Here is a 21,763-nt window from a genome sequence, read left to right on the forward strand (position 1 = left end):
CTGTTCCAATTCGCTCGTTCTCTGCTCACTCCTGGAAATCCTCCATGCGATGGAAACCTCGTTCTTCTCTTTTTCCTGCCTTGTATAATTTGTTATGCTCCCGTGTGCGTTTGTGTGTGTTTGTGTGTCTTTAAGGTGTGGAATATGACGAACAAAAAAGAGACCATCCATGTTCTGGGGATGTTACTGTAAGTCTGGGCCTGCATGTTGTCCGAGCAGCATTACCTCAGCTCTCTGCAGCCCCTACTGGAGAGACTAAAGATCAACATGGAGAGGGAGACGAGAAGTCAGTAGGGCCGGTGAGATAGAATGCAGGAATGACCACAAAGAGATAAACATATACACACGCACACGTACTCGAATTCAAAGGTTGAAGATTAGGGATGATTGTGTTCCTGATGGACAATAACAAAGATGTGTCTATGTGTCATTGTGGCTCCGTAAATGGAACAAGCGGAAAATATAAGCATCACCACATTTTATTACATCGTTCAGGTCATTTACACTATTTACAGAAACAAGTTGTACACTTGACTTGATGTCATCAACAAGAAAAATAAATCTTCTCTAACATGTATGTTCATATCAATATAGAGAGGGGGGGGGGTGGGGGGACAGATAACAGAGGGCTTGTCTCCATGGAAGAGTAGGTCTACTGTTATCTTTTGACAAACAGTAGCCATTGATCAGGGCAGCCATATATTACATCCATCAACTTTAAACAGCCAGTGCAGCTGATGTGACCGTCGCTGACACGGGCATCAGGAAGTATTCAGCTGTCCTCTTTCCCATTGTCAAGATCCCTGCCGCCTGGTTGCGGGACCCGTGGAGGAGTTGATTGAGTCGGCTCTGGAAGCGCTGCTCTTCTCCGTTTCGTTTCCCCAGGGTGAGGATGCCAGCAGCCGCGTCGCCCACCAGGACTCCTCTCGCCCCGCTCCCCGGGCGGCACAGCAGCACGTACAGGCGGCAGGTGCGGTGGTTCTGCCTGCAGCACTCGGATATGTCCTGGGCGTCACAGGCCAGGTGAGACACGAGGAGAACCAGGAAAAGGAGCTTGAGTTTCTGTGGGCGCAAAATAGCCTGTCTTCACTCAGAATCACAAAGAAATGCCAGGCTCATCCCTAACATAAAAAAACGTCCATTTATAATATATCAGTCATTTTATATATATTATGCGCATAATAAAAGGTAATTCTACACATTGTTGTTGCTTCACTTCCGTGACGCTGAGGTAATTTAAAACACCAGAATAATTAAGGGCAAAAACAGTGCCTCAATTTAAATAAAAAGTTTACCAAACAGTACCACTCTCAAACATCAAAAGCATACATTTGCATCATCAGATCATGAGGAGTGTTCCCTGACACTATACTCTCAGCACATGAACTTGAACCAACATCAATACTCTAGGAAGGTGTAGCCTTACCCTGGTGGGAGGGGGTTCCACTCCTGTGGCCACGGTTGTCTGAAGCTTCATGGGAGAAAACCACATCATGATCAGCTTGGCTGCGGGGTCCGCTGGTGCTCTCGACTCTCCACTTAGGGGACCTGACTGTCCTTATATACAGTCCCATGGCCTCTGTCAGTCAGCCTCTCTGAACGTCATTAGGAGCTGGTAAGGCTGGGGGGGCAAACAAACACGTGCAGCATCGCTGATCATTTAACGTAGCTTTTTTTTGCTTCCCCTCTTTGCTCATCTCACCGTCTGGTCAGCTGTCCCTAATGAGGCCCCAGCTGCAGATCATCTCCAGGGAGTTCTCTGGGATTTGATATAAAGTTGGAACAAGGTGACTGACGGTTCATTAGGACATGCCTGGGTGATGAGTGGTGGAGAAGGCCAGGCCGTATTGCCTTTCCTCTCGACGCCGGGTGACGACAGACAATTCAAGGCACGAAGCCTGACCTTTGAAAGCCCAGTGAATGGCCTGTAATGAGAGGACTGTTGAAAAGGCTTTTTAATGAGCTTCTATGATTATGCACACTATTGAATAGAAAGAATGCCTCTAGAAATACTAACACAACAAGGACACTGTCTACACTATTTTGAACACTGGTTTGATACCTTAATTTCCATTCATTTGCCTCCCGTTGCACATACCTGCACACGAGATCCTTGATACCTCGTTGAGCTGTTTTTGGACCCACTCCAGACCGTGTGTGGGTATTTAACCGGTGGGTACAAGTGTGACGGGTCTGTAAGAGCCGTAGCCACGCTCCGTCTGACAAGGTGTCGTTCGCCACTCGCGGGATTCGAACGCTCGGCCTCCGACTTGCCAAGCCCGACCGCTACCAACTACGCCAAAGAAAAGCTAGCTCTTCTTTGACGCGAATGGCCTCTTACATACCTGAGGAGTGAGTTTCACGGTTCTCACTCCGTTACACAAGCACACACAGGAGAACGAGGCGCTGTTACTGTGCATCCCCGACTTTGACTTCTGTTGCCACCTTTTGGAGAACATTTAGAACTACCTCAAACTCATATCAGGCTTCGACAATAGAACAAACGTCTCGTTCGAGTCATTGATCAGCAGAAATAGAATGAATAGTAATATTGGTAATATTATAATATAGTATTAAAAGTGTCAAGTGTAAAAACAATATATTGTTTTATATAATAAATAAATGCATATTATATAATTATTTAATATGTACACACAGTATATTTCTGTAAGTCATACATCTGATATGGCTTATTTTTAAGTGTTAAACAAACTCACTATTTCTCTCGTACAGAGAAAATGAAAGAGGAGTCAAGATAAACAATGACAATAGTTTTAATGGGTCATTCAAAGGAGCTCTTACAGAATGCACATTCATTTTGCAGTGCACCATCAGTCATGTTGTGGTTCGACCATCACGTTGTAATGTTAACCTGTCCCAACCCAACCTCCCCCCCAGACCTGTATCTGAACCACAGCACAATAAGTGTCCACTCACTGTTTACATAGAAGCAATGTTTATAAAATAACTATAATATCAATATAGCTTACAACAACAATAATTATCATATATCAATCGTGAATGAATAGGTTGTTTGATTCAGGGAGAATCTGTAATAGCGATAAACATTAGCTGTCCCTTCAGGAATCTTTCATACAGTATCAATCTACAGTATAGTTTCCTATTCTTGGGTAGCTGCTATGACGACAGCTGTACCATGTCTCTGCTGACCTCTGACCTGAAGACCCTGAGGGGAGAGGGGTCACTGTTCCAGTTCTAACAGGCTGAGGGGGCTCTGTCTCAGGAGACTGGCTCCACCAACGGGACGACAACACCGACTAACGTGACTTCACACACAGAGCCCCTCGGGGAGGAAGCGAGGGAGACCCTACGGCCAGAGTTCAGATTTATTCCGAGAGATGGTTAAAAACAAATCAAAAGAATGAAAAGACTCGGCTCGAAGGTGTAAAAACCTGGTGATGGTTTTTCTCCAGCAGGGGGAGCAAGCGCATCAGTGTGGAGTCCCTGGAGAGCGTGGCGAGTCTGGGGGACTTCCCACACGGCCGCTGGGTTTGTGCTGTAATGGTCCTAAACGATCGCTTCAGGGCTCGGAGTCTCGAGGAGCAGACCTAGGTTATGCCCTTAAAACTTCTGGCCCCTCAGAGAGGGGGGTTAGGGAGGACAGGGGAAGGACGTTAAGGGACAAAAGATGAAGGGGGGGGGGGGAGGACCCAGAAGATAACCAAGGTTCCTGGTGAATCTGAAGGCGAACTTGCGCGGTATGAAATGCCAATGCGAGGCCTGTAACCCACAGAGCCAGAGTGTGTTTATGGTGGAGGGACATGTGGCTGGCACTGACTAGGGAGACACAGGGAGACCACACTTACTGACGGACTGACTCAACCACTTGAAATATTGACAAACTGACCGACTTCAAAAACGGATTTCCTAACATGGGGGGTTGCATCCTTAAGGGAGGGCAAGAGAAGCGGCCCCATCTTGGAAACAGGAAGAGATTCCTCTACGTCCGGAATGGAACTGAGACAAAAGCCTTTCGACAGGATGTCTCTGCAGTAGACCTCAGACGCTCTGTGTCTCAAACCTGTGTCTCCCTTCTCACACGACAAGTCCCAGTTCCACTTCCATTGTTGTCTCCCACCTTTGCCTCTATTCCCTTATCTCTCTCTGTCGCTGTCTCCCTGTCTATTCCCCTCTCTCTCTCCTGTTCCCCAGGCTGGTTTCTCTCTTTCTCCTTCTCTTCCTCTGGTCTAATCCCTGTTTCCATCCGTTTCTCTCCCTCCATCATTCTTTTCAGCCCACTCTCCCTGTCCCTCTGGGTGTGCACTACTCTGTGGGTACAGGCAATGGGTCAGCAGGATCCAAAGTCACTCCCCATCTCATACTCAGGGATGGCATCCAGGGGACCTGCTGCCCGGTGCTGTTGGGCCAAGGTTTGGGTCTGGACCTGGGAATCGGCCTGGATATGGGGCTGGGCTTTGGCTTGGATATGGGTCTGGGACTGTGTGTGGGCTTGGGGATGAGTGTGAAACTGAGGCTGAGGCTGGTGAGGCCGTGCCGGGGCCTGTGGGGCCTGCAGGGGGTGGTGCTGCGGGGCCTGCAGGGGGTGGTGCTGCGGGGCCTGCAGGGGGTGGTGCTGCGGGGCCTGCAGGGGGTGGTGCTGCGGGGCCTGCAGGGGGGTGGTGCTGCGGGGCCTGCGGAGGGTGGTGCTGTGGGGCCTGCAGGGGGTGGTGCTGTGGGGCCTGCGGGGGGTGGTGCTGCGGGGCCTGCGGGGGGTGGTGCTGCGGGGCCTGCGGGGGGGTGGTGCTGCGGGGCCTGCGGGGGGGTGGTGCTGCGGGGCCTGCGGGGGGTGGTGCTGCGGGGCCTGCGGGGGGGGGTGCTGCGGGGCCTGCGGGGGGTGTGGTGCTGGAGCTGGGGAGAGGCGGCTCCGTTCTTACTCAGACCACAAGACTGGGCTGCACAGTGGATCTGACGCAGCGTGTCCAATGCCTCGCTCTTAGCATGCTTCAGCAGGTCTGCCTGACCCTGAGAGGGGGGGAGAGACAGAGAGAGAGAGATGGGGAGAGAAGAGAGAGAGAGAGAGAGAGAGAGTGAGAGAGAGATGGGGAGAGAAGAGAGAGAGAGAGAGAGAGAGAGAGAGAGAGAGAGAGAGAGAGAGAGAGAGAGAGAGAGAGAGAGAGAGAGAGAGAGAGAGAGAGAGAGAGAGGGAGTGAGAGAGGGAGAGACAGAGAGACACAGAGAGAGAGAGAGGGAGGGAGACAGAAGGGAGGGCATAATTAGAGAGTTCATCTTTATGTTATCATTTCAGTGTTATGTGGCTCAGAGACGTGTATCTGATACACACACACATCTTATTATAATGGAACGGAAATGAAGGACACCATCTCTTTCAACCATTTCCTATGTTTAGCTGCACAACACAGCTCAACTTTAAGATTAATATCTGCCTCAGTAAGCTACTTGAATAAACCATACTTCAAATCAATGTCTTTTTTAATACAAACCAAGCACAGATATTATAGCTTTTTTTTTAATCTTCAAAAGCAATAAATACATTTGTCCAGCAGGTGGAAGACTACAACCACTCTGTTACCGTGGCGGCGGCGTCGCCGGAGCCCTTTTTGTGTACATTTCATCTGCTGGTAAGTGATCCCGTATGAAGTCTTCTCTGCTCTTTATTTAGCAACATCCCTGAGATGAAACCCAGCCAGATGGGGAGGAAGTGGTCAGAGAAGGCATCCCACTTTATGGCGCTGTAAAGGCAATCCCAGCAGTTTCCATGGCTGCGTTGGTTTCCGAGTTTGAGAGTTTGCTACGGCGAGCATGGAGTATATGTATGAAGACCAGGATAGAGACTAGGACTGTAGACTAAGTGTATACCAACCACCAACCTGACCTCTGGTTCCCCTCTCAGTCCAACCAAACTATCTCCTCTTTCATCTACGGTTCGATCATTTAGCAGACGGATAATAAACATATTTCCACATACACACACACACGCTGTATGTTCACACATATGTCTACATATGGACTTTACACCCCAGTCATCTTTAGTGAGCTTTACATAAGTGACATCACCAATGCTAGATCATTCACAGACTTTGTCTTCCTGCTAAATGCTGAAGTCAGATTGTGTGGCAGGAGGAGGATGGCGGAGAGGTCAGAGCAACAGGAGACCGGCTGCTCTGGAGAGAAGAGCAGCAGAGGAGAGAAGGTTCTAGAGTCAGGTGGGTAGATAGGAGAGAGTCTCTGCCCCCCTGACTGAAACATAGAGCTCATTCCGTCTCAGTGGGGTGCCATCTCACCTCCTTGCAGGGCTGAGATACTGGGAGGCCAGCATGGTTGGAGGGGCGGGGGGGGCTCCAGGACCCCAAGGTTTCGAGCCCGGACGGAGCGATTGGAAGGCAGAACAGGGTACGAGGGGTGTGCTGACACTGGGTTATTGAGGCAGCTTAAAGCTGCAGCTTCCTGAACACATTGCTGAGGCCTGAGGATTGAAACCCCACCCCTCTTAACCCCACCCCGAACCCTCCTCTCTCCTGCCCCACCCTGGAACCCTCCTCTCTCCCGCCCCACCCCGAACCCTCCTCTCTCCTGCCCCACCCTGAACCCTCCTCTCTTCTTCCCCCCTCCCAGCCCTCTACTCCGCTCTCTCCAGCCCATCCATCTTTTTTTTATAGACTCCTCCCCGACTCCAATTCTGAACAGCTCTTAGCCCCCTACTGCGCCTCATCCTTACACCCTAACCCTGCAGCCTTTAAGAGCTAGCTGGACTATGAGGTCCAGCCACCCTATGGGAGGAGCTCTTAAAGCTAAAGTCCATGTGTAGTGCAGCATATATTCCCAGGCCTTAGAGAGTTGAAGAATACACTGCATTGCCATTGCCTCAGGCCAGAATGGCGGTGGACCACACTAGCTGTAGCAGTGTCTGGCAAGTACTGACCTGAACAAAAAAGCCCAAGTCCAAACCTCATGTGATGGTAATGTTTAAAGAGAAGCCTCTCTACCTGGAACGGCCTTAGCACACAATCCAACAGAATGAATAAATCATGTGTTTGAAAAACATGAATTATGTAAGCAATGACTCACAGGGCCAGAAGTAAGCCAGCAGAAGGATAGGCTTGTGGTGCCAGAGTCAAATCACAACGGGCTGGGACTCGGCCATGTTACCCCCCCCCCCCTGACCCCCCCACCCCCCCCCCCCCCCCACTCTCACCACGGACCTACCTCCAAGTCTATCCGTTATTTTTTATTCTCAGACGCTTCATCGCTGCCGTTTGATAGCTTGCTTTCATATTGACTTAGCTCCGCCACAATTTCTGGACCAAATTTGGATGTGCAATGGAGAAAAATAAAGCTCCGTCAAGCCATTGGATAAAGAGCTGATAAGCTCTTTGATCAAGCCCAGTACCTCAATTGGACTAACAGGAGTTGTGGGAGCTAAGGCCATGATCCACCCCACAATCCCCCAACTCCACAGTCTCAGTCTTTGGAGTCTCATATGCTTCTATAAAAGGAATCCATTATGTTCTCTTGGCACTCTTTCCTCTCATAGTTTGTATCATTTCTGTCCCCATCTCTCTCTCTCTCTGCCCCCTGCCTACCAGTGCCCAGCAGATAGAGCTGGCAGGCTGGAGGTGCCACTGAGCCCACGAGCTGTGGATCTGGACGTTTCTTGGTGGTGAGTTGACGGGGCAAGGCTGCCAAGCTTGGCAAACCGACACACAGCGACTCTTACCAAATCTCCATCATCTACAGTAAGAAACATGACTAGAATGTGCCCGTGATTCTTAAGACCAGAGGAGGAGGATGGGGGTGCAACACAGTTAGGGATTCGATCGTATGAGCAAATGTTAGGCTGCGATTTTTTTTAAAATAAAGATGCCTGGTCTACTACGAGAGAAGCCTCAGATAGAATCATAGAAGGACTCTGCACATTTCCAGTCCAATTCCTTTTCACTTCCCCTTTTCAGAGGTGGTTTGCCGTGCGTGATGAGGAAGGCCTCGTGTTAAAACCACCTGAGACGGCTATCTCTGCCTGGCTGCATGGCCGTCCAGAAGACACCTGACCCTGCACGCCATTTCACTCAGTCCGAAATATAATTACCAGCTGAGATTAGATGGCACAGACGGATCTCACATTCCTGCCCAGGCGTGATCCAGCTGGCCCAGCAGCCAGGAAATTAGAGGTGAGGATGTGCTGTGTCTGGCTGCGTTAACAGTGGTGTCACTCTTGGTATTATCACATGTAATGATTCACATGGGCTGCGAAATGAGAGGTTGGGCAGGTTTATCTGATGCTGGGCAGTGTCCCAGGCAGAGCTCGCAGCACCACCCGCCCCTCATGGGCACATCCGCTGGCTAAATCATCCCACTGGTGGGGGAGTTTGTAAGGGCATGAGTGTGTGTGTGTGATGGGGCGGGGGGTCAACAAACACAACAAAAATGTGCATGTCTTATCATGCTGTGTACTGCTGAACACACCGAATATGAACTGTATCTGGAGCTGGAAGCTTACAGGGTGGTGCGTGTGTGATGGGGGGGGGGGGGGGGGGGTTATGCTAACTATGCATGTTTACAAACACATACAGAATAGCAAAATCTTATCATGTGTTCTTTGTGTTGGTTATTGTTGAGCCTGCAAACTATACAACTGAAGCTTCACAGATTAATTTAGGAGATTTAGGGATTAGAAAAGCGCCATCTGCACAAGAAGTGTGTGTGTGTGTGTGTGTTCGTTCTGGTCCAGGTGATGATGGGATGTGTATATAGAAACTTGACATCCTAGAGCTGTGAGACTAACCTCCCCTGTGGCTCTCATGGAACAAGATGGTGGTGTCCTGTAACAGCGTGCCATGTTGCTGCCATGCAGCCGTGATGAGGAAACTTTCCCCGGCCTCTCTCACCTTGAGCACCGTGATGTTCCAGGCGTAACTCTCCATGGCCTTCTGCAGCTTCCTCCCCTTCAGTCCTTCCTTGGCCCCAATGCGGTGCAGGTCTTCGTGAAAGTCCAGCCCTGTTCAAGGGAGCGCAACAAAAACCAGCAGGAGTTGTGTTAGCAGTAAGGGGCAGGAAGACTCCCTCCAGTGAGAGACTCTCGATCACAGTGTTCATGAACTTCGGTTCTGTCTGTCAGGGGAAACGACTTTTGGGTGGAGCAGCAAGGCTGTCCACTGCACTGGCTGACTGTGAGGCTATTAGTCTGGCACCTCTGCTCCAGTTCCAATAACATGTAACTCTCAGGACAACATATAGATTCCCTGACCCTTTCTGCTCCACTTAAAGTCTCTTCCTGGAGAAGGAAAGTATGTCACCCTCTCGTTAGCCCCGGTCCTTCCTGTCTAAAATCCCAGGTCCCCAAGGTCCACACGCTGTCGCTCACAGCACACACAAGCGCTGGCACACACATACAGCTGGCACACACATACAGACGCAATCACATTTTGTCGTTTTTTTTTTTTGTCACGCACCCACGCACACACACATACAATGCATACGCACTTTAGACCATCTCCTTCGCGTCGCTTACATCTAGCCACCAGCCACGGAGACAGAACATGAGAGGGAAAGAGAGGAGGTAATGGCTATGTCCTGTACTTACTGTAAGTCGCTCTGGATAAGAGCGTCTGCTAAATGACTAAATGTAAATGTAACATGTTGGCCCTTGTCCATGATATTTTCTACTGGGCCAGGGAAGTATAAATAGTGTCTGGATGTGATAATAATAAAAGGTGAACACTTAAAAAAAAAAAAAATCTACTGTTCAGTATAACGTCCTTTCAAGATCTCTTTAAGACTCCTAGGTCCTTACACGTTGACTAGGCCCTAACTTCATCGACTCATAACTTCTCTTAAGCAACCACTGCCATCACTCATTGCTGTGCCTAGATCTTAAACTAACCTTCATGGAACTCGTAAAAAAAAAATATATATTTTATCTCATACCAAAACAGTTAGACTGAGGACTAACAAGCCATAGGCATGTGAACAGTTCACTTGTTTTCTCCACTTGTAATAAAAACTCGAACACAACCATGGGGATGAATTCTGCAGTAGGGTGCTCAGAGCTTCACCAGTGTGTTGCTCAGTGCTAACTGTCTGCAGCTACAGGGCTCCTCGGCTGCTGGAGTGAATCACCCTAATGCGCAATGTGAAGCCATCGCAGAACATCCATCTGTGATATCCAGAGTTGTGTTAACAGGGTTCGGGCTGATTGGATCATCTAGTCTGCGTAACGAGCCCGCCTACTGGTGCTGTGGTGGATGTGTTCTGGTGACGAGGGGAGACAGAGGCTAGGAGGCAGACGGAGAGCGGAGAGCTTCCGCAGAGACGACTGGAGCTTGAGGGACCTTGTCATCCATCCTGTTGGAGCATTTCATTTCCAAATTATTAAGCCTCTTCTCCCCCCCCCCCCGCCTAACAGCATACTTGATGTCACTTAAACTTGAGTTCATAAAAAGGCACCCATGGCATACCGTGATGTAGGCTGGCTTGCTGGTCGGATCTCCCGCTTAGCTTAGAGACAAAGAGGCATAGAGAGAGAGAGAGATGGAAGGGAAGAGAATGGAGGATGCAGTGCTCTACAGAGAGACTAGCCGAGCAGAGCAGGCATGTCGGGCGCTTGGATGTGCTCAGAGAGCGACAGGCGGGACGAGGGGGTGACAACATGTCCCTCCTGACTGGGCTCAGGTTCCACCTACACATCGCCACCCCCATACCCCTCTCTCTGTCTCTCTCTCTCTCTCTCTCTCTCTCTCTCTCTCTCTCTCTCTCTCTCTCTCCTCTCTCTCTGTCTCCTCTGTCTCTCTCTCTCTGTCCCTCTCTCTCTCTCTCTGTCTCTCTGTCTCTCTCTCTCTGTCTCTCTCTGTCTGTCTCTCTCTCTCTCTCTCTCTCTCTCTCTCTCTCTCTCTCTCTCTCTCTCTCTCTCTCTCTCTCTCTCTCTCTCTCTCTCTCGCACACACACACACGCACCCACCCACCCACCCACCCACCCACCCACACACCCACACACACACACTGTGCTATAATCAGAGTATGCAGACGCTTTCAGTCTCTATGGAGCACAGAGGCCTCTTTTTCACTGTGTAATGAGTACTGCAGCAGTGGCCATTACTTATGCTCCATATACAGAGAGAGAGAGAGAGAGAGAGAGAGAGAGAGAGAGAGAGAGAGAGAGAGAGAGAGAGAGAGAGAGAGAGAGAGAGAGAGAGAGAGAGAGAGAGAGAGAGAGAGAGAGAGAGAGAGAGAGAGAGAGGCTGACATAGTCAGGTAAACACATAGGGAGATGGACAGAGGGGAAGAAATGAAATCGAATACAGACAGAAATGTAATTAAGTAACGTCAAATAAGAACGCATGGATTCATAAAGAAGGTAATTGTGGAATATAAGGAACCACGGAAAGGAGAGAGTTTCTCAAAAGGAAAAATAGTGAGAGTGTTTCCTTTATCCATCCTTTTGATGTGCAGGAGGCAGTCCAAGCAGCATTTCATTAGAGAACAAGGGGGAGATGGGAATGTGCCACTTTCCAACACCCGCACCAACAATGTAAAGAGAGACAGAGAGACAGCTCTTTATCCCCCATATTTCCATGATAATGGAATCTACACGAATTGGATGATAACCATTCGAAGCAGGCAGAGGGATTCTCTATTGAGAGGGGAAATCAATAAATAAGCATGATCAGCAGGCTGTGTGTCAACAACCAACCAGCCAGCCCACAAGCAGCCAACCAGCCAGAAAGACAAGGCTGTTCTCCTGTCATACTGACCCCTATACCTGGCCCAACCAATCTCTCCCACTTCTGTCTGCCAGATTTCACACACCTATACAACACGCACTTCTATGCCCACACACACACACACACACACAAACACGAGCTAATGCATTCACACACACGCCCACACCACCACACACACACACACACACCCACACATGCCGGTAGCACCTGGAGGTGCCAGAGTGTGTGTCACAGCTGGTCCCTTATTAACAGCGTTTGATGGGGAGCCATCAGGGAATCCCGGGGGGTGTTTCGTCCAGCACCTCTCCATCCTCATCAACACGTCATACTCACTGGCCAAATTAAACTGATTAGCAGCCGTAATGACTGGGCAGAGCTGGCACAGAAAGGGGCGGGAGGGGGGTGGTGGTGGTGGTGGTGGGGGAGAGAGGGGGTGCGCCGCCACGCACCAGACGGATGAATGTTGGAGTCGCCCCCAGATCAGAGCGAGCCCCTGCTTCCCCATGATCTTGGCCCCCTATACCTGGCCCAACCAATGTCTCCCACTGCTGTCTGCCAGCCTCAGATTTCGCACACCTATACAACACGCACTTCTGTGCCCACACACACACACACAAACACGAGCTAATGCATTCACACACACGCCCACACCACCACACACACACACACACCACACACACACACACACACACACACACACACACACACACACACACACACACACACACACACACACCACACACACACACACCACACACCACACTCACACACACACACACACACACCACACCACACACACACACAACCACACCACACACACACACACCACACACACACCACACACACACACACCACACACACACACACACACACCACACACACACACACCACACCACACACACACACACACCACACACCCACACACACCACACTCACACTCACACCACACACACCACACACACACACACACACACACACACACCACCACACACACACACACACCACACCACACCACACACACGTCTTCTTCCGCCCCCTCAATCCATTATCCAAAGCTTGAGGATGGGAATCTGCTCCTGCCATGGTGGCCCTGTGTGATGACACAGCTCAGACTACCTGGTGATGGCTGTCAGCTTCAATCCAGGCAGAAATGTAAATCTTGCCTGGATGACGCACACACACACACACCTCAACGTCAATCTCTCCCAACCTTGCGCTTTACAGTAATAGCACATTTCCACCCGCACTTTTTACAGCCATTAAAAGACAAATTATACCTTTTGGCTTCCAAATCAGTTATAGGAACTGGACCTTCAATCACATGTAAAATTCCCACCATACTGCCTCCCTTCCCATCACCTCTCTGCCAATCACCCTCTATGTGACTTGGTGATGCAGCAGCCAAGCAGACCATGGCATGACCCCTGAGATGGGTTGGAAAACTCTAAAAAACCATCATTACATTTTGTCAGGCGTGCTCGGTTCTTTCAGTCAGTCGGCAAGGCCGGCAGGTAAGCAGGAACAACAGGCAGCATTTAGCCTGTTGTTAGCCTGTTACATGCTATCAAAGTCAGGCCAACAAAGAGACAGGGAGGCAGGCAGTGGGAAGGAGCAGGCGGGCACAGACACCTCTAACCCCAGGTGGTTGTCAGTCCTAACCCCAGCCACAGCTCTCTGAACAGGTATAAGATGAGTAATATAATGATGACATCGTCACTTGAAATGGTAAAGGCACCGGAACCCTGTAAGACCCCTTGTTGTAAAATTATAACGTCACCTTTAGCTCTTTAATTGCTAATTTCTATAATAATAACATTGCAAGGCAAGACAATAGGACCCATTGGTTATGTAAATGTGGTCGTTCCAAAAAAATCTTATTTGCAAATGTGATTTTTGGAGAGCTAAAGGTGATGTTGAGATTTTAAATCGGGTCTTACTGGGTTAAGAGGTTGCTTTCCCATCTCTGACTGTGGCTTATGGCTGACTGCCTCAAATAGTAACGTTGATTGAAAGTGAGTGTGTGTGCGTCTGTGTTGACCTATGACCTCTACAGAACTGTACCACAACAGAGATTCGGTGTGTATTCAACACAACCATTAGTGGCCACTCTTTCTGCAGTGCTTTCGTTAAGATGGACACACACACACACACACACCCCCACACTGCACACAAACGTTAACCACACAAACAGTAACAAACACCCACACACTCCCTGTCATCTCTTGCATCTCATCTTGGGCTCCATCAAAGGAGACTTGGTCCTAACCTCCTGCCCCAGTGCCTCGTGGGTAAACAGCGGCAGTCAGCTGTGTCTCTGTGGGGCTGCTGGGAGTCCAAGGACGTCAGAGAAAAAGCTACGACACAAAAAAAACAAAAAAAACTGCTTCCTGTGTTTGTGTTTCTACACGCACTTCAGATTCGTATTTTTTTTCTCCATTCATTTGTTTTGCCCGCGTCACGTTGCACTACCATCACAGCCTCCCTGTCACAAAGCAGGCTCTGGGACGCAGCGGCTGGTCAGAAGGGTGCGCTTGTCTCCACACAAGAGAGGCAGGCAGGGGTGGGGTACAGAGGACAAGAGGAGGGCCTGCCGGGCATGTTTTCATTGGGAAGGGGGAAGCAGAGGGGGAGCTGGGTGTCAGGGAAAGTGTTATGTTTGGCATGCATCGGCCCCCCGAGGGGATTCTTTTTTGTTGCTCCATTTCCCCTCCCAACGTTTCCTTGTTACATAACCCCCCCCCCCGCGCCGACACCTACTGACAGCAGCACACAGCTGTGAGGCGGTGGGTCTGGCGGGCTGAGGGGGGCCGAGGGGGGCCGAGGGGGGCGGGAGCTAAGCCTCTGGGGCCTCTGCAGCCCCAGCTTAGTTGCCGTGGAGCCACGGAGCATCAGAGCGGGGGAGTGCTCATTGATTCTAGCCCAACTCCAAGGCTCCATCTCTGGGTAATTGCCCAGAGATGGCCCTGGCACAGGCCGCACGGGGAGGGAGGGCACCAGCGGGTGGTGGGTGGCAGAGTGGCTGAAAGGAAGAGGGGCGTGCAGGGTACCGAGGGCTCAGCACGTCAGCCTGGCCATACTGGGTGTGCCAGCCGTGTGTCCTCACTGTCTGCTGAACTGTATGAATCCTCATCCACTACCTTCCACATTACCTACACAGAGAGAGAGAGAGACACACACACACACACACACACAACACACACACAACACAGAGCTTGTCGTGACTACCTCAGTCCAGTGTGGAGAAGCATTGGGGGCCAACCTGTGCTTGCATATGCACGTTTTGCATTGACTGTCCATAGTCCTGACAGATCTGAAAGGATGTTTGTTATGCTGTTTGTGGGCTTGATCTTGTGCATTGTGCCAGTCCTAGGCAGACAAACACACTGTAGGTAAACAGACATAATTATGAGAGTAAAACATGTCAAGATTCATCTTTCTCAGGCCTTAATAATGTGTTTGTGTTCTCGTATATGGGGCCATTTGCAGTTAGAGCAGCACTGCAGGAAGGGCCAAGCAGACAACCAGCAATTAGTGCCGCGCAGCAGGGAGCCGGGAACAAGCCCCTTGATGGCTCCCTAATTTGGCTGCATTTTGTACAAATGATCGTGTTATAGTCAATTACAGCCATGCATTGAAAGTCTGGACCGCATTTAAAAAAAGCAGCATGGACACCCTAACACAATCCACTTCTATTCTCCTGACTCATCCCTCAGCTCTCTCTCTCTCTCTCTCTCTCTCTCTCTCTCTCTCTCTCTCTCTCTCTCTCTCTCTCTGTCTGTCTCTGTCTCTGTCTCTCTCTCTCTCTGTCTCTGTCTCTGTCTCTCCCTCTGTCTCTCCCTCTCCCTCTCCCTCTCTGTCTCTCTCTGTCTCTCTCTGTCTCTCTCTGTCTCTCTCTGTCTCTCTCTGTCTCTCTCTCTATCGCTCTCTCTTATCGCTCTCTCTGTTCTTTCTCTTTCTCTCTCTCCCTCTCTCTTCTTTTTCTCTCCCCCTCTCTCTCCTCTCTTTTTTCTTTCTCTCTCTCTCTCTCTCTCTCTCTCAATTTTTAGCTCTTAATTAGAGAAAACTCCAGCAGCAGAAGAACAATTTCGTAATCTCACAGAATGGGCACACACACCACCGTCCTTTTGTGCTTCCCTCCGGGGCAGCCTGGAGCAGTGGGCAGCCACATCAGTGGAGGCCGGGGGGGAAATCCAACAAGTCCAGCAAGTCCTCAACCCATGTCCTGGCCAACATCCAGGGTAAGAGGATGTTGTAAAGGAGAAGTTGAAAGTTTTGTTCCCAAAACAAGATTTGGGATTTGAATGTTAGTGGTTGAACCCACTAACACCTGGAAAGCCCAGCCGCTGGTATAATAGTTTGTACCGGTAGACCTTATTTATAAACCATAACTAACTAGCAGTTCCAATGTTGTTACTGAAGGTATTTCTATGCAGTCGTATGGTAGTCAATGTAACGGACAGTGTTTTCTCCACCTCCTACTCTTTTCACCCTGTCTCTTCAGGGACTCACAGATAACGATCCCCTCCCTGTTGACATCACAGGCCGTCTGTCGTGACTCACAAAGGATGGCAATGACGCATGTCAAACGACACACCACGTCAGTCGCCGATGACGACCATGCCGATGCCGACGATAAGGGGGGCTGTTACAATATCGGTTTAGAATAGCTGTGTATCCCATATAGTCTACGCAGCCACCTATCTCCTAAGATTCTCATATGTTTATGGCATGCACCTGCCCACCAAAGCAGATTCCTCGTTTGTGTACACTTACTTGAGGATTCAACTTGTTTCTGATTCTCTCTCTCTCGCCCCCCCCCCCCCCCCCCCCAGTGACAGTTGTTTGAGAGTTGGTTTGGCCCTGGGAGGGAGCCATGCGGATGTGTAAGGGGCAGACAGGTCCTTACCTGCCCGCTGGGCTTGTGTGAGCTTGGAGTAGACACCGTCTGCTGACTCGATCAGTGTCCTGCTCGTCTGGATCATCTGGGGGAGGAAACCCATGTACACAGGAAGTCAGTTTGGGTCACACAACACTTCCTCATTACGCAATAGCGCCTACCCAAGGCGCAGAGGAAAACAGATCCACTTCCTGTAACGTTCACGCCGAAACTTTGGGAAATATGATTGAGTTGGGTTGGAAACAGCGACATTTCGGCAGGGGAACACCATCGTGTCAACGTGTCGGAGCCATCGGGTTGCTTTTAATAAACGACAGACAGGAATAGTTGAATGGTTAATGCCTGTGTACTTCTATACTTTTCACCCCACACCCCACAGCCACACTGGGTGGCAGGTGGCAGGGTTCCCGCGTTGGTGTGGAGAAGAACCGGAGGCGATAACGATTCTCAAGTGTTCTCCAGTCCAGACAGGCTCTTAGATCTGGTCACCCGTGGCAGCTTCTAGGGCCATACTCAGCCCCACCTAGAGCTGCAGCTGACCTCGCACCAGCGACTCAGGGAGAAGATAATCACATCTCACACCTATAGTTAGCAGCTCGGAAACAGGAAGCACACATTACGTGTGAGGAGCGTAATGGTCCCCCCCCCCCCCCCCCCGCCCCGTCTCCCTCATGCTGCTGGTCCCGCAGGACTGCTGACAACAGCGTTCCAAAGTGCTGACGCTCAGTTCACCGCCGGGTCAGGACACGAGCGTCCTACACAAGCAGTCTGGGGACAGACGGCGGTCTGCTTTTGTGCCCTGACGGCTGAAGTTTGGACGTACACACACGCATGCGCGCAAGCAAGCGCACACGCACACTTTGTCAGGCATTCTCTCTCTCGCTGTCTCTCTCTCGCTGTCTCTCACACACGTAGACACACACTGGGCCCTCTGTTCTTCGTGCAGGGTGGTTGCCAGTGAACTAAGCGTTTGGAAGAGTACCCAAACAGTCAGCTGACTGACCTTGTCCTCAGGACAGTCTCTCTGTTGTGTCGCGTCTCCTCGACACCGGGAAAGCTGAATATGTCGCGTGCCAAGAAGTTTGGGAACGTTACCTCGATCCTCTCTTTGGCTCCTCGCATGCAAATGTGATGTAGCAGCTGCCCTTACGGCTACTGAGTAGCCATGCTCACAGGAGAGGCTCGTGAAATTCAGAGCAGATGCTATTTAGGTCTCCTCTGGGGAGCGCTTCTGTCAGCGCTGCACTGCAGGTGTCGGCAGAGGGGTGAGCCTGGGATCCCTCACGTCGTGAGGAACAAGGCAGCAGACGGGGTGGAGAGGTGGGCCGAGGGCTTGAGGGAGAGCGCCTGGAAGCCTCCGTCTCCCCCCTCCCCTCGCCCCCGTGTTGGAAGATACCAACAGGCCAGAGGATTCGTAAGTTCCTAATGTAGGAGCCCCTCCTTGAAAGAGACAGGAAGCCGGATGGAAAGCGATGGCTAAGGACTCGCTCAGCAGGATGGGATACCGTGGAGAGGTTTAGCAGCAGCAACAACTGCTCTACAGACGAGGAAACGCCTATCGCAGCACAACGCTAGATGCTATCTTAGCACATTGTACCTCTGAGTGAGTGAGTGCATGTGTGTGTGTGTGTAACCCTTGAGGGTTTAGGTTGGTTGAGGGGCAGTTCTATGGGCGTGGGTCTGAAGCCCTCTGTGACATGCTTGCGTGTAAAAAGGGCCACACAAATACATTTGGATTTAATTTGATGTGTGTGTGTGTGTGTGTGTGAACACGTGGGCGTACCATGTCGTAGGCATTGAGGACCTTGCGGAGCAGCTCTGGGACCAGCCCCTGGGCCTCCATGGTGGGGTAGGTCTCACTCAGGTCCACAGTGACCTTCAGGCCTCGCTCACTGTTCATCAGCCAGGTGGATACCGTGAGGATGCACTGCTTCATGTTGGCCGCAGGAGTCAGCCCACACAGCTCCTTAAAGGACACCATGGCATTCTGGAGGAAAACACACACACACACACACACACACACACACACACACACACACAAGGCTTTAGGATGAGACTAGAGATTCTGGTGCTGTAAAGTGCTTGTCATTTTGTAACACTATGCAGCTACGCAAACACAGATGGATCCCTGGGTTGATGTTTACAACTTGTGTCGCTGTCCCTGTTCACGGTAAAGACCCAGATCACTGTGACTCTGGGACACATGGTCCTGGTTGTAATGAGATCACAGAGATCATGGGTTCTGCTGATCCCGCTCCTTCCCTCAGAGCTCAGGCGGACAGCAGTGGGGTTAGTTTGTTTGAGCAGACAAAGTGCTTCCCATGACATCAGCCAGTTCATTCCCCAGCAGTGTGACTCTGGTGGCCCGACTTCTCAACCGCAGCCTCCTGGAGCCGTCTCCCCGGCTCCTCTCTCCCCACCTCCAGACCTGCCTCTCCCCCACCAGTGTGGCTGCCCTGACTTCTCCCTTGGCTGCCTGCGCAACCACAGGGCCAGGCAGGGCCGGCACCTCCAGCCTTCCTGCCGGGCAAACCCAGCTCTGCTCATGCAGCATGGAAGACTGAGGCCCTCCGCTATTCACAGACCCATCAGACGGACAAATGAGAGCAAGGGAGAGAGAAAAAGAGAAAAGGAAGTGAGGGGTGAAAGAGAGAGTCCTAAATTAGGGAGAAAGAGGGAGGAAATGGTAAAGGAAGGAAGAGGGAGAAAAAAGAGACAGAATGAAAAGAGAGTGAAAAATTACAGCGAGCGTGGTGCTGGTATTTTGGAATCCGTCCACACACTCTGCAGTGTGGGAAAGACTGTCTCCCCTGGTCAGACCTCCGGTCGGGGAGAAAGACTCTTTTCTACCCCTGGAGGATGTGCTGTCATAGCGGGGCCAAACGATCTCCCTGTGAGCCAGCCAACAGAGCTAGGAAGCTATCTGTATGCAAAGCCTCAACCTGGGACAATAACACCCTCTGGCCTAGCAAGAACAGCCAAGGAGGGATTCTTAGACCCACGCTCAAACTGAGAGAGGGAAGGGATAACAGGTTTATGGGTTTGAGTGGTTTTGTTAGCCTTGCGTATAAAGGTTGCGTGCGTGTGTGTTTCTGTGTATGTGTGTGTGTTTAGCCAGCGTGAAGTCACACCATAAAACACTGTATCCAGTCTGTGGGGCTGCAAAATCAAACAAGAGGCTGGTGTTTTTAATTACCCCCCACCCTCCTCCCCTCCCCCCCTCCCCTCCTCCCCTCCCTACAACATTCCCCGAATGAGGACTGCGTGTCTGGTTACACTGCTGTTTTTGTTCCGCTCCCTCCCTGGACCAGAGTGCAGAGCTGAAGTGGATAAGCCAGGGTCTACACTGGCACGCATGCCCGGGGAACAAAGCCTGGTCTAGCTTGGCCTGGGCTCCTGCTATTACACCACTCCCCAGGGGCCTCATCCAGCTACGGTGCCCAGGGGAGGAGCGCTCAATCTCCCACAGAGTCTATGGATTTACTGCCATGGAACAATAAGAGGCATGGTACTGTTCTTCCAGGCTCTGGCTCTTTAACTGCCCTGCTTCTCCCAGACAAGCCACTCTCAGCCTGGTATTGTTCCGAGGAGACCACCTGGAAACGGCCCGAAAATGACCTCTCTCTACGTGCTCAGAGGAACAGAATGAGGCCTTTAATAACACCCTTCTATGCACGTGTGAGTGCGTCTGTCGCAGAGTGCATGTCCATTATGGGCTGATCCTGTGTATTGCGCGGTAATATGCACCAGCACATCTTTGTGTGTGTCTACACATGCCTGGGTGCATGTGTACACGCAGGTTTATGCTTTTTCCCTCATTATCACTTGACCGCCGAGCAGAAACAGGGCTTTGAGGAGAATCCTTGGAGGTCTATATCTTTATTTTTCGCTCTTCTCTCTTGCATGTGTCTCAGGGGAGAGAGAGCTCAGTAGTGGAGCTGTGCTCGGTGAGGAGATGTCAGCCTTGACAACAGGTGGTTCTCATGGCCCAGCAAGAAGGAGCACACAGGGGCCGAGTCTTCCCTGCCATCCAGGGCCTACCATCCAATCAACCCACTACAGGAAGTCTACAGCCACACAGCATTCACAACAACACCTTTGACTATTCGTACCGTTCTCATCTACCTCTCTTCTTCTGTGAGAAAGCCTCGTATCACTGTGACTCATATTTTTGTTCTAAATCTATTTATCGCCACTGAGAGTGAATCAGTGATGCAGAACTCATAAAAGTGTCACTTTTTACACATGGGTGGCTTAAATATTATTTTAATATTTAGTCGGATTGATTTTATCCAAAGTGCATAGTAGTTAGGAAGTGTTTGCCTGGACGTGATTATTGCTTAAGGCTTCACAACAAATCCGATTCAGAAGCCTGTTTAAGAGGTCATGGAAGTTGTACCCTTCTGGTCCTCACTCAGAATTTTAATTCTCAACGTTATTGGAAAGGAAAGAAAAAGGTGCAGTGGTCTAACTTTTTCCAGAGCTGTATATCTGGACAAAATGTCAGCCTTCTGGACACTGGCCTTTCTTTTAATATTGCAGCTCTGACCACTGCACCTTTTTCTTTCCTTTCCAAAAATGTTGAGAAGGAAGATTTTGAGTGAGGAACAGAAGGGTTCGATTTAATAGATTCTGACTTGCATGCAAGCTAAGCATCGGGATTTAAGATGACAAACTGTTAGTGCCTATCTGTCGTGAATCTGCACATGCCACTTTTGCAAAGCCAATTCTTCCCTTCATCCTTCTTGCACAACAAACTCCGACCTAGCACATAAAAGGCACTGCTGTCTGCTGTCTCCCTGCAAATTATTCACTTCCTATCATGTTCATCCCCAGTCAGACTGTAATTTAACTGCATGCTGTGTAAACACTCTCCAAATTACAGCATTACAATATACATTTCACTTCTAGAACACAATAACCTGTCTTGTATCATGAATCATTGAAAGAGCAAGGCCAAGATCCATGAATTTGAGAAATGTACGACAGCATGCCACAGAAACTTTAATTATGTGCCCTGCTTATCTGTCTGGGTCTGCATTCAATACAGCTATAGTGGCCTGCTTCCTTTCCTTCAGTAATAAAGACACATTTTTGATTGATATCCCTCATCTGTAATCATCTGTTGTCGGAGTCACCTGATAGAAACATAGCTAATGTCCAGAGGGAT

General features: G+C 50.3%; 2 protein-coding genes and 1 long non-coding RNA gene across 3 annotated transcripts in view; 1 reads left to right on the forward strand and 2 right to left on the reverse strand.

Annotated features, from left to right (window-relative positions):
- Positions 1–461: 461 nt before the first annotated feature.
- hcrt (hypocretin (orexin) neuropeptide precursor) lies at positions 462–1,557 on the reverse strand. The gene is made up of 2 exons (XM_062482742.1): positions 1,427–1,557; positions 462–1,062 (listed from the first exon to the last, which is right to left on the reverse strand). Exons 1-2 carry the CDS (start codon positions 1,493–1,495, stop codon positions 718–720), a joined length of 414 nt encoding a protein of 137 aa, XP_062338726.1. The 5' UTR covers positions 1,496–1,557; the 3' UTR covers positions 462–717.
- A 1,199-nt stretch (positions 1,558–2,756) lies between these two features.
- LOC134034203 (uncharacterized) overlaps positions 2,757–21,763 on the reverse strand; it is a 72,656-nt gene continuing 53,649 nt past the window's right edge. The window contains 4 exon segments of the mRNA XM_062478595.1: positions 2,757–4,983; positions 8,865–8,974; positions 16,603–16,678; positions 18,377–18,580. Coding sequence (XP_062334579.1) covers positions 4,285–4,983; positions 8,865–8,974; positions 16,603–16,678; positions 18,377–18,580 — 1,089 coding nt within the window. The 3' untranslated portion in view covers positions 2,757–4,284.
- On the forward strand, positions 19,019–21,697 carry LOC134007454 (uncharacterized). Its single transcript, XR_009928043.1, has 2 exons — positions 19,019–20,271; positions 20,508–21,697. It is a non-coding gene; the product is annotated as an uncharacterized LOC134007454 (long non-coding RNA).

Source organism: Osmerus eperlanus, chromosome 2 (genome assembly GCF_963692335.1).
Source record: "Osmerus eperlanus chromosome 2, fOsmEpe2.1, whole genome shotgun sequence".
NCBI classification, from domain to species: domain Eukaryota; kingdom Metazoa; phylum Chordata; class Actinopteri; order Osmeriformes; family Osmeridae; genus Osmerus; species Osmerus eperlanus.

Bases quoted from the DNA above. Each gene is read 5' to 3' on its own strand.
- hcrt (XM_062482742.1), bottom strand. From the start codon at position 1,495: ATGATGTGGTTTTCTCCCATGAAGCTTCAGACAACCGTGGCCACAGGA. The intron at 1,063-1,426 runs GTAAGGCTACAC...TTGCGCCCACAG, and splicing joins TGGAACCCCCTCCCACCAGG to AAACTCAAGCTCCTTTTCCT.